This window comes from Dioscorea cayenensis, chromosome 5, assembly GCF_009730915.1.
Source record: "Dioscorea cayenensis subsp. rotundata cultivar TDr96_F1 chromosome 5, TDr96_F1_v2_PseudoChromosome.rev07_lg8_w22 25.fasta, whole genome shotgun sequence".
Classification (NCBI taxonomy): Eukaryota; Viridiplantae; Streptophyta; class Magnoliopsida; order Dioscoreales; family Dioscoreaceae; genus Dioscorea; species Dioscorea cayenensis.
In genome coordinates, this window is record NC_052475.1 from 25074372 (window position 1) to 25086886 (window position 12515).

The following is a 12515-nucleotide window of genomic DNA, read 5'->3' on the forward strand; positions in this document are numbered from 1 at the left end:
CAAATAGAAAATGAGTTTATCCATGTGCTCAATAAAATTGACTTGAGAAAGCCTGTGGAGGCAACTGAAAGAGTGAACAAAATGTAAGGTCTAGCCAGATGGGTAACAATTAGGTAACTACATCTTATTAATTATGGATACATCCTTTTCATATTTTTTTTGACAAGAGGAACAAATAGCCCGAAGGCTCTGCTAAACCGTCAGAGGTGTGCACAAGTCTCGGTGGAGCAAGTGAGGGCAGGGCCCACGCACACATGGGCGCTGGGACTACCTGCACACAACCACCGCTCATATCTCCCAGAAATGTACCCTCAGCCGAGAATCAAAATCTCACCACTCGGTGAAAAGCTTTATCGGCGACTTATATACCAATAGACCATTTCATATTGACAACAATGTTGGTAAGCTTAACTTTGTTCTTGGAGAAGTAGCTTCCAACAAGTTGTTATACCTCACAAACAATTCATCAAAGATTTCTTCTCCAAAGTGGCTCACAAACATGGATTCAATGCATGCCCTTATGCACTTAGTCATTAGTTTAGCAGTGGTCTTATTTTCACAGCAATGCATGCATTCTCTTTAACCATGTCATTGTGCTCCTTCACTGCATCCCAACTTGCTTCAAAGCTCTTAAGGCTGTTAATGGAGAATGATCCCTCAGTCTCTATAACACGCTTCACTTCCTCTGGAGATGGTGCATAGTATGGTGCATTGAAGAAGTCTATCTTCTCCTTCTCCACAACACCCTGCATGATATATGATTGACATTGGAGTGGTTAGAATATTTGGTTGTTACAGTCATTTTGACATTACCAAAGCATTTAACATATATACATTTTCTTAAACTTTTGATAGTTTGACTATAATTATAATTACTATTACTATTATTATTATTATTTATTAATTTTATTTGTACATGTGTACTACTGTCAAGTATGTTTTCTATCACGCAGTAATTAAATATGTATGTGGACCATTTTTTTATTCATGGCTCTTTTGTCAAACTCATTGGAGACCAATTTGCTCAAATTGTAAGGATACTGTGCACCTTGCTATCCTTAGCTAACTTTTGGGGAGTCTGGCGTTGAGAACTTAATCTAGTGATTAGAGATTTTTGAAATCTTTTAGCTAAAGTCTTGTTTGGATTACCTGAATGGTGAAAAATGATTGTATTTTTGAGTTCAAATCACTTCCCTTATCGGGATGAATCGTGCTCTAACGGATGTAATTTAATTCATTAGGTTTGCTAGCTCAAGTATATTTTAATTTTGGAAAAACTAACATAAATTTTAGCTCGCAGGACATTGAGGTAGATATACAAGCTTGACAAAGTGCATGCAATAATGTGAAGAGTTTGGTGCTGTGGTGAAAAGTAATAATTAACAAAAATTTACATAAAATTTTTACAAAGGATATAGTCTAGGATAGAATGAACATATTCTGAAAAGAGATACTACAAATTTTTTAAATAAATTAAATAAATAACAAAAAACTCTTTATTAAATGTTGAAATGTATGATGAAATGATTTAGTACAAACAAAAAATATATGTTAAATTTCTTTTTAAATAAACCCTTTATCAACACATTGTTAACAAGTATAAACTAATATATAGAAGATGTTCTAGGCGCTGATATTACACTAAAACTACAAACACACATTTATGTATATGTATATTATCTGTCCTTGTTATATGATGTTTGACTTGCCCATCAGATGACCTAAGCCATATCGTTTATTCACTTAAATTAAGAAAATGAAGAATTTGAATGAACAAGACATGAGTAGTTGGATCATTTATAATTATCTAAAACATCATGAATAATAACAATTAATGGTTTCTGAATACAAACATCAGGTAAAAGAACATATCTATTGAGGAATTAACTTCTCTTTATACACTATTCTAACATGTGTTTTTGATAATCACTATATGGAAACTAAAGATCAAGAGAAGCAACTTTTGTATTCAAAGTAAAACATAAAACTCACCCAATTATCCTTGAAAATTCACACAAGCACACAGTGTATATCAGAAACAACTTTTGTATTCAAAGTAAAACATAAAACTAACCCAATTATCTTTGAAAATTCACACAAGCACACAGTGTATATCAGAAACCAAAGAAAAAAAAAACCTCTCTGTTCTAATGAGAAAACACACAATATATTCCTGTAAAAGTTCAGTGACTGAAATGATACAAGCCAGCTTAGTCACACCACACGCGTCAGGTTCTCCTCAGCTTCACCGCTTAACCGGCTTCCATGCCTCGAACTTAATACAAGTTCCTTGATCATCAAATCACAACCATCCATCAGAAACACAATCCAGGTCTTCTTAGCTGCCTCGAACTTAAACTTTTTTATCTTTGATGGATTACATCCGAAATGCACGATCACTGACCTAACCCCGATGTTGGGGTTGTTTTTCCTGCCTCAAACTATGTGTTCTCTTGATCTTCCAATCCTGGCCACCCATCACCTTCCCTCAGATTCCTCAACCAACTTAACAGACTTTCAAACACAGGAAATGACAAACTACCCTCTACTTCTAAACTATTTACACCAGGACAATTGAACTGCACTTTCACTGCTTCTTCACTGCAATCTTTTTTGAAATTCGTTCATTCTTCAATCAATTCTAACAATTTCTCCCCTTGATTGAAGATCGATGACATACACCCATCTCACCTCTGAACTGCTTGTGCTTCTGAATACTAAGACATTTGGTGAATATATCGGCAACTTGTACATCAGTTGAACAATAATTCAACTGAATTTTCTTCCTTGCTATAAGCTCTCTAACATGATGAAATTTAACATCCATATGCTTTGTTCTGCCATGAAGAGTTGGATTCTTTGCAATAGCAATACAAGACTTGTTGTCACACCAAATCTGAGTAGATGATTCACAATTCAATCCACAATCACTCAAAATTTTCTCCATCCACAAGCTTTGACAACAAGCTGAACTCAGTGAAACATATTCAGCTTCAGTAAATGATAAGGCCACAATTTCCTGCTTCTTTGATGCCCAGCAAACAGCACCTGAACCTATGTTAAAGACATAACCCGAGGTACTCTTTCTATCTTCTTTATCACCACACCAATCACTGTCACAGTAACCTTCAAGCACACACTCTACTCTACTATTATACTGAATTCCATAATTAAGAGAACCAACAACATACCTTAACACTTGTTTAGTAGCTCCCAAGTGAATCCTTGTAGGATTTTGCATGTATCTATACAACTGATTTACAGCAACCACCAAATCAGGTCTAGTATGTGTCAAGTATAGCAATTTGCCAATTAATCTTTTATAGATAGCTGCATCTGTCCCTTCTGCTTCTTGAGTGAGTTGCAATTTAGTACACTGATTCATTGGCACATTCACTGCTTTACATTTCTGCATATTGAACTGCTTCAACATTTCCTTTGCATACCTCTTCTGTGATACATGTACACCTTGATTGCTTTGATGTATCTCAAGTCCCAGAAAATACTTGATCAGACCTAAATCTGACATTTCAAATTCCTATTTCATAGTTACCTTAAATTCCTCCACCATCTTCATTGATGATCCTAAACAGATAAGATCATCAACATATACACATATCAACAGCATCTCCCCTTCATTCTTTGTCTTTTTATACAAAGTGTGTTCTGTCTCACTTTTACTGAAATTCTGTGACTCAAACCACCCATCCAACCTTGCATACCAGGCCTTTGGGGCTTGTTTTAAACCATACAAGGCTTTAAATAATTTATACACTTGATCTTCTTTTCCCTGCACTTCAAAACCCTTTAGTTGTGACACATAAACTTCTTCTTCAAGTGTTCCATTCAAAAAAGCAGACTTAACATCCAATTGATAAATTAACCAACCTTTTTGAGCTCCAAGTGCCAACACCATCCTCACTGTCTCCATTCTTGCCACAGGAGCAAAAACTTCATCATAATCAATTCCAAATTCTTGGGCATAGCCCTTAACAACAAGCCTGGCTTTATACTTGTTAATCTCACCATTTGGCTTCTATTTGGTCTTATATATCCACTTAACTCCAATTGCCTTCTTTCCTGCAGGTAATTCACAAAACTTCCAAGTATTATTTCTCTGAATTGCATCAATTTCAACTGACATTGCTTGTCTCCAATGATCTGATTTTTCAGCTTCTTCATAACAGCTTGGATCAGTTACATTCAATGAAAATGAACAGCTCTCATACAAGTCTTTTAGTGCTCTAACCTTCTGAGTTGGAGACTCATCAAAACTAGAATCTGATTCTGAATCCTTCTAAGCTGCAGAATTACCATTCCCACTACTACTATCAATTCCTGAACTTGATTCAACTTGATTCCCAGTTTCTTGACTTCCTGCAATTGAATCTGATTTCCTTACTTGTAACACAATCACCTTAGATGTCTGATCATTCATTACTGTCCATTGCCAAAATTCTGATTTCACAAACCTCACATCTCTACTGATCAGCACTTTCCCTGAATCTGGTAAATAGATTCTGTAGGCTTTTGCATCTAAACAATAACCAATGAAAATCCCTTTTACTGCTCTATCATCCAACTTCTGTAATTTTTGTATAGGCATATGCACCATAGCTACACAACCAAAAACTCTAAGATGAGAAACTTTAGGCTTAAATTTAAACCAAGCTTCATAAGGTGTTCTTTCCCATACTGCAAAGGTTGGAGACACATTAGATAGATATACTGCTATTATAATTGCCTCAGCCCAGAAACTTTTTTGGCAAATTACTAGTTTTGAGCATGCTTCTTGCCTTCTCAACCAATGTTCTATTCTTCCTTTCAGCTACACCATTCTGCTGAGGAGAATAAGGAGCTGTTAATTCATGCTTTATGCCCTTCTGATCATAGAAATCTTCAAATTATTTTGACATGAACTCTCCACCTTTATCAGTCTTGAGAATTCTCAACTGATTCCCAGATTTCCTTTCCACCATAGCCACAAATTTTTTAAAACAACTAAATACTTCATATTTGAATTTCAGAATATACACCCAGCACATTCTTGAGAAGTCATCAATGAAAAGCAAAAAATATTTACCTCCACCATTGGATTCTGTCTGCATAGGACCACATACATCAGCATGGACAAGATAAAGTCTTCTCCTAGCCCTCCAAGACTTGCCAGACTGAAATGGACATCTTGTTAGCTTTCCAAATATACATTCTTCACAATAATTTTTCTTTTCAACTTCAGGTAAACCCAGAACCATATCCTGCTGTACAAGCAATTTCAATCCCTGAAAATTCAAGTGTCCATACCTCTTATGCCACAACATTGCCAATTCCTCATTCCTTGCTAAATTGACCTGCTATTGACTTGCAAACTCCACAGGAAACAGATTGTTGGTATTTTTCTGAATTTTGAACAAAATTCTCCTAGTACTTCCATCTCTAATCACACATCCATATTCTTTACTAAAATTAACATCATAACCTCCTTCATTGAGCTTTCCTACACTCAATAAATTATGTGCCAATAAAGGAACATATTGCACACCATCAATCAATCTCAATTGCCCATCAAACATTCTGATTGCAACTAAACCTCTGTCGCACACATTCAATTCTTTATTATCACCTAGTTTGACCTTGTGCTGTAGTGTTTCATCAAGACTATGAAATAACTCCCTTCTTCCAGTCATGTGACAAGATATTCTACTATCCAACAACCATATGGATGAGTTCTCCATGCCTTGCCCATCATGAACCATAAACAAATACCCATAATCACCTGAATTTGCTACATTAGATAAGCTTCCTGCTTCACTTGTATTTCTATCTTGTGTAGACTAGCAATGTGACTGATAATGCCCATATTTCTTGCATTTAAAACATTGAATATTTTGCAGTCCTCCTCTATTGAAACCTCTTCCAAATTGTCTTTGACCTCTTCCAAATCTACCAAAAGCCCTTGAACCTCCTCTACTAGATTCTCCTGAATTCTGTTGTCCTTGCATATTTGCTCTCTAATTACCATATCTAGAATTATCACCAGCTCTTCCTCTGCCTCTAAACCCTCCAAATCTACCTCTTCCTCTCCAATTAGTTCCACCACTTCTTGAACCTCCCTGTATTACAAAAGCTTCATGTTTCTCTGGCCTTTCAGTAAATTGATTGAATCTGGCCTCATGAGCTTGAAGAGAGCCACTCAATTCATCAAGAGTCACCTTTGACATATCCCTTGCCTCTTCAATTGAAGTCACTGCATGGACAAACCTTGATAATAAACTCCTCATCACCTTCAAAACCACTTCAGAATCTTTCAACTCACTTTCCATGCCTTTAATCTGGTTTACCACAGCCAATACTCTTGTAATATAATGCTGAACTGTTTCATCTTCTTTCATCTGCAAAAGATCAAATCTTTGCCTCAAGGTTTGCTGTCTAACTGACACCATCCTTGAAGTCCCTTGATTCTCATTTTTGATATGATCCCAGGCCTCCTTTGCAGAATCAAACCTTACAATTCTGTGCAAAATTGTCTCGTCTACTGCTTGTTGTAATAAGAAAAGAGCCTTGGCATCATCTTCAACTTCTTTGTCTGTTGGTTCTTTTGCACTAATGCCTTCCTCAATCACCTTCCACAGCCTTTGGAATCTAAAGAATGTCTTCATTCTGTAACTTCAATGCTCATACCCATCTCCTCTGAAAATAGGCAACAGTGTGTGAGATATATCAGGTGTTGGTGCAGAAGATGAACTTGAAGCCATTGATTTAGTAGTCTTCACTTCCTCCTTGCTCATCAGTCCTCCTTAAATCACCTCACATAACCACACAAGCCAACAAAAATAATAACACCAACTGCAAACCAAAATTCAACAACAAATAACAACTTCAACCTCTCCAACAACTTACACAAAGACGACAAAGAACAACAACTACAAACAAAACCTAGAACTCACACCATATAGCTCTGATACCACTGATAATCACTATATGGAAACTAAAGATCAAGAGAAACAACTTTTGTATTCAAAGTAAAACACAATACTCACCCAATTATCCTTGAAAATTCACACAAGCATACAGTGTATATCAGAAACCAAAGAAAAAAAAAACCTCTCTGTTTTAATGAGAAAAAGCACAATATATTCCTGTAAAAGTTCAATGACTGAAACGATACGAGCCACTTAGTTACACCACACGCGTCAGGTTCTCCTCAGCTTCACCGCTTAACCGGCTTCCATGCCTCGAACTTAATACAAGTTCCTTGATCATCAAATCGCAGTCATCCATCAGAAACACAATCCAGGTCTTCTCAGTTGCCTCAAACTTAAACTTTTTTATCTTTGATGGATTACATTTGAACCGCATGATCACTAACCTAACCCCGATGCTGGGGTTGTTCTTCCTGCCTCAAACTATGTGTTCTCTTGATCTTTCAATCTTGGCCACCCATCACCTTCCCTCCGATTCCTCAACCAACTTAACGAACTTTCAAACACAGGAAATGACACAGCTACCCTCTACTTCTAAACTATTTATACCAGGACAATTGAACTGCACTTTCACTGCTTCTTCACTGCAATCTTTTCTAAAATTCGTTCATTCTTCAATCAATTCTAACAGTCTTATCCATATTTTATTAAAAAATAATAATTTTTAAACTATTATTAAGGTCACCTAATAGAAGAGTTTTAAAAATTATTATTGGCTGAGAAGTGGAGAAACAAGATTCCTTTAACAGTTGAGGCATCTCCAACAACCTTCACCAGCTCAACAACAGTCCACACAAGTCACTCACTCACTCTCTCTCTCTCTCTCTCTCTCTCTCTCTCTAACCATTTTTAAAGGTTGAGATTAATGATGCTCATTCTTGTACCATAGAACATACTTGGTGCTGATAATTTAATCTTTTTCTTAAACTTTGTTCTAGCTAGCTCTCTCTCTCTCTCTCACCATTTTTAAAGGTTGAGATTAATGATGCTCATTCTTGTACCATAGAACATACTTGGTGCTGATAATTTAATCTTTTTCTGAAACTATGTTCTAGCAAGCTCTCTCTCTCTCTCTCTCTCTCTCTCACTCTCTCTCACCATTTTTAAAGGTTGAGATTAATGATGCTCATTCTTGTACCACAGAACATACTTGGTGCTGATAATTTAATCTTTTTCTGAAACTTTGTTCTAGCTAGCTCATGTTCATTACCATAGAATTTTTTATTTTATAGCCATCTTGAAAGCAGTTTTTACATGTATATTAAGAGTGTGTGCTTATATTAGAGATTTTTTTTTTAAATCGATAAACCATTTAATTTAAAATGAAAAAGAATACAAAAAATATAACACAAAAGAGGAGTTTTTTTGGGCAAGAATTACACCACTTTTGCCTTCATTCTGATTCCGTATATCGAAAATCATCAAGAATGGAGCTTCGACTCTACTCTAGCATGACAACAGGCTGAATGGCGGAGCACCTAAAGAAGTTTAGCTAGACCTCTTTGTGGACTGTATTGATCCGTGAACTCCTTGCGAGACTTTTCTTCTTTTTTTTCCCCCAGAGAGACTCTTCTGCTCTACTACCTGGGAAACAATTCTTCCCTCTTGTCTTCAATTCTGGATTGTCTTAGTGAGAACGAGGATGAGAGAATTTGGACTCTGGAGAACAGTAAGATATTCTCAGTCAAATCTTATTACAGGTTCCTTGTAGATGGGAGAATTCGTAGCCCACTTTACCCTGGCTTTTTGGAAAGTGGGGTGCCCCAGCAAAATTACACTCTTTTATTGGCTCGTTTAGGACAACAAAATTCTAGCCCTTTCCGATCTTGCCAAGGAAGGTTGTAAAATCCATTGTGTTACGGATACTTGTGTGCATTGGTAGAGCATCTTTTGCTTCAATGTGACTACTCCAACCATATCTAGGTCCATTTTAAGCAAATTTTAGGTGTTCATACTTTGCCAAGAAACGTTCCTAAGATCTAGACTTCCTGAATCCCCGCTATCCAAGATCAGCTTCACCCCCTCTGGGATCTCATTTCTAGGGCTATTTTATGGAACATTTGGTTGGAAAGAAACAACCGTAACTTTAATTTGCATGTCTCTGCCACTCACTCTGTTATCCCTAAAACTATTCACTTGCTACTTACTTGGTCTTCTACAGTTAGAGATCCTGACCAGTGCTTCCCAGGTGATTCCATTCAGACACTCCGGCGCTCCATTGACTTCCTGAGCGCCATACAGAGAGATCTCGCAGGTGCGTCGACTCCTCCCTCTAGCTAGGAGTGATTCACTCCCCTCCTCAGCTTGTGAAGACTTGGACTTCAGATGATGGCCCTCGCCTTCCTAGTTGTTTTTTTTCTGCGTGTGGTTTTTGTTGGTGGTTATTCTGGTTGGCCTCATCTCTGGTGACTGTTGTTTTTTTTCTCTTATTTGCTTTTCAGTTGTTTTCCTATTTGTTTTGTCTATTCCCACTTCATTTTGGGTTTGTTTTGTATATGTTTGTTTTATTTTATTTTCAATAAATTTATGGTTTATTCACCTTATTAAAAAAATGATAACAAAAAAAAAACCATCGTAAATGAATATAAGGACACAAAGAAATAAAAAAAAACACTAAAAAATAACAAAAGAAAAACATAAACCCCTCAAAGAAGATGAGATGTAGTCTTCTCCTTGAGGAGGCACATATTCAATTGAAGATATTCACAAATCTTTTGGATCTTGAACTAGTGCTCAGAATTACAAACATTCAAAAAAAAAAAAAATGCAAATTATTACTATAAACTCAAAAAATTTGTATATAATTGGAAGAATTTAAAATTTGGGTTTTGAGAGGTTCCATGCGAGATGCAGTTTTGAAGATCCATTGACCAACCTGTGAAACGGCTAATTTTATAGTGTATGTAGGCTTGTGCTGCCCAAGAAGAAGATATTTTTTTCTTTATCTTCTTTCGAGGCATCAATGTTTATTCTATTTGTTGTCTTATGTTTCAATATGTATCTTTATGTCTAGTGGACTCAGTGTGTTGTTTTGTGTTTTGTTAGGGTTGTATGTTTGTTGCTCCCTTTTTTGTTTCTTCTTCACTTTCATCGTTGAGAGGGGAAATTGATTCCTCAATCTCTCACTTGATATTGATAAAAGAAAGAGTTATCATCCTTTTAATGTTAAAGTAGTTATAATAGTTTGAAAACTTTATAACAAACACAAGAGTTTTTTTGTTTGATTGAAGGATGGATTACTAACTATAAAAGACTTAATTTAATAAAAAAAATTCTGAAAATAAATAAATAAAATTTATGTTTAATATTCTAAGATCCGCTAATATTGATATAGCCCAATTATAAAGCACTGGAGTCTCACACGGAAGATCGGGAACCCCACTTCACATATGGTGAATAATGTAATTAACGTTCCTAGTACATTTTATAAAGAAGAAAAAAATCCTCAAAACAAACATCAGATTTTTTATCAATGCCATATTAAAAATCTAGATGATAAAATTTAATTAATTAAACACACCCTCAAATTAAAATGCACTCCATGTACAACTACTAGACTTACAAATATCAGTAAACTAATGTTACTCCATGTATAACACTAGATTTAATATATATATATATATATATATATATATATCAGTTAACAAACGCCCAAATTGCAGATCGGAAGGGCAAGTGAATGAACGACTTAGTCCGAAAACAAATAAAGAAATAAATTTAAGGAGCTCAGACCAGCTTCGTGTGGGTGAATGAACTAAACTAGTTAATATAACAACTTGTGGAACCTGTTTAATTGTCTGTTTGTGATCTGCTGCATCACAGAATCTCATTTTGTGCCGGCCAAAGATTCTCCCGCAGAGTTATAACACCAATGTTCTCCTTGAGAGTTTCATCATCAAACCATGGCAGAACCAGGAGTGGCCATGGATGTAGAGCATGTTCTCCGTATGAAAGAAGGCCTTGGAGACACCAGCTATGCCCAAAACTCATCCCTTCAGGTGAGTTTGTGTTTGAGCTTGCCTTTTCACCTCATCTAATTACAAACAGAAAATGATCAGGCTTTCAATCTTCTCCTTCATGTTTCATTCATCAGAATAAGACTATGCAAACTTTAAGACACATGATAGTGAAAGCCGCAGCGGAAGCTAGTGAGTCTTTGGCATTAGAAAGCATGACTATGGCCGATCTAGGCTGCGCTTCGGGACCGAACTCACTGTCTTTAGTGGGGGATATAATCAAAGCTGTATGTCAGAAGAGTGGGGAGGGGGCGAGGCCGGTACCAGAGTTCATGGTGTTTCTTAATGATCTTCCTAGCAATGACTTCAATGCCATGTTTTCGAGCTTTCCGGGATTCATCGTGAGGATTGGTGCTGATGCAGGGGCTCAGGTGTTCTTGGCTGGTGTCCCCGGGAATTTCTATGGCAGGCTCTTCGGAAAAGTTTGCTTGCATTTCATCTTCTCATGCTATAGCCTTCATTGGCTTTCCCAAGTAACTAATAGTCTCATATCAATTAATAGAGTCAATTTGGACTTAAATATATCTAACATGAATAGTTTTCAGGTGCCTTTGGGACTTTATAATGATGAAGGCAAGTCGATGAATAAGGGAAAAGCATATATATCAGAAACAAGTCAACCGATTGTAACAACAGCCTATTTCAAACAATTTCAAATGGATTTCAATCTCTTTCTCAAGTCAAGATCAGCAGAATTAAAATCCAGTGGAAAAATGGCTCTGCTCTTGCTTGGAAGGAGAACTCAAGGCCATCAAGACATGGCAACCAATTTCTTTTGGAACATGCTTGACAAATCATTCTCAATCTTGGTTTCTCAAGTGAGAAATGGTTTTTCTCTGCTCAATTTGCAGTAATTTCTGTTCCTTTTAATTCATTTCGTAAATGTTATATTTTTGATGAACAGGGAATGGTTGAAGAAGATAAGGTGGATTCATATAATGTTCCATTCTATGCTCCATCATCAAAGGAAGTAGAAGATGAAGTAGAGAGAGAAGGGTCATTTGCAATTGAGCACATAGAGGTGTGTGAGTTCAGTTCTAGCAGTGGAGATGCAGAGAAGGATGTGAGAACCGCAGCAATGGCAATCAGAGCCATTCAAGAGTCCATGATCAAGCACCACTTTGGAGAACAAATCATTGATCCTTTATTCAAAGTTTTTACTGACCTGCTTACTGAGGCAAGAGCAAAAGCAGAAATAAAAGGAGTGCACTTAATTGTAATTCTCAAAAAATCAGCTTGAGATTCACTGTTCTTTCATGTAATTTTCTTTGTTTCAAAATAAATAAATAAAAACACCTCTCATGGTACCCTTTCATGTGTCATATATTTTATAAAATCTCCAATAATAAAAAATTTGCTTGAAAATGTGTAAGTCAAACCTTGCTCACATGCATTTCACCAAAGAGGAGTATTATACAAATGTTTGACCTTGGAATCACAGAACCTGTTATTTTATCTCTATTTGATTGTCCAATGTTGTTTGTTCTGACCTTGTGTGTGTATATATATATATATA

The 12515-nt window shown here is 36.2% G+C and overlaps 1 protein-coding gene across 1 annotated transcript; it reads left to right on the forward strand.

The window, feature by feature from the left end:
* The first annotated feature begins 10685 nt into the window (after nt 1-10685).
* Nucleotides 10686-12321, forward strand: LOC120260847 (salicylate carboxymethyltransferase-like). Its single transcript, XM_039268423.1, has 5 exons — nt 10686-10724; nt 10806-10981; nt 11077-11472; nt 11545-11817; nt 11904-12321. Exons 2-5 carry the CDS (start codon nt 10886-10888, stop codon nt 12237-12239), a joined length of 1101 nt encoding a protein of 366 aa, XP_039124357.1. The 5' UTR covers nt 10686-10724; nt 10806-10885; the 3' UTR covers nt 12240-12321.
* The last annotated feature ends 194 nt before the right edge of the window (nt 12322-12515 follow it).

What these genes read in the sequence shown, in the direction of transcription:
- LOC120260847 (XM_039268423.1), top strand. Translation starts at nt 10,886, where the DNA reads ATGGCAGAACCAGGAGTGGCCATGGATGTAGAGCATGTTCTCCGTATG. An exon ending in CCCAAAACTCATCCCTTCAG is followed by an intron (nt 10,982 to 11,076) that starts GTGAGTTTGTGT and finishes TTCATTCATCAG; the next exon opens with AATAAGACTATGCAAACTTT. An exon ending in TCTCAATCTTGGTTTCTCAA is followed by an intron (nt 11,818 to 11,903) that starts GTGAGAAATGGT and finishes TTTGATGAACAG; the next exon opens with GGAATGGTTGAAGAAGATAA.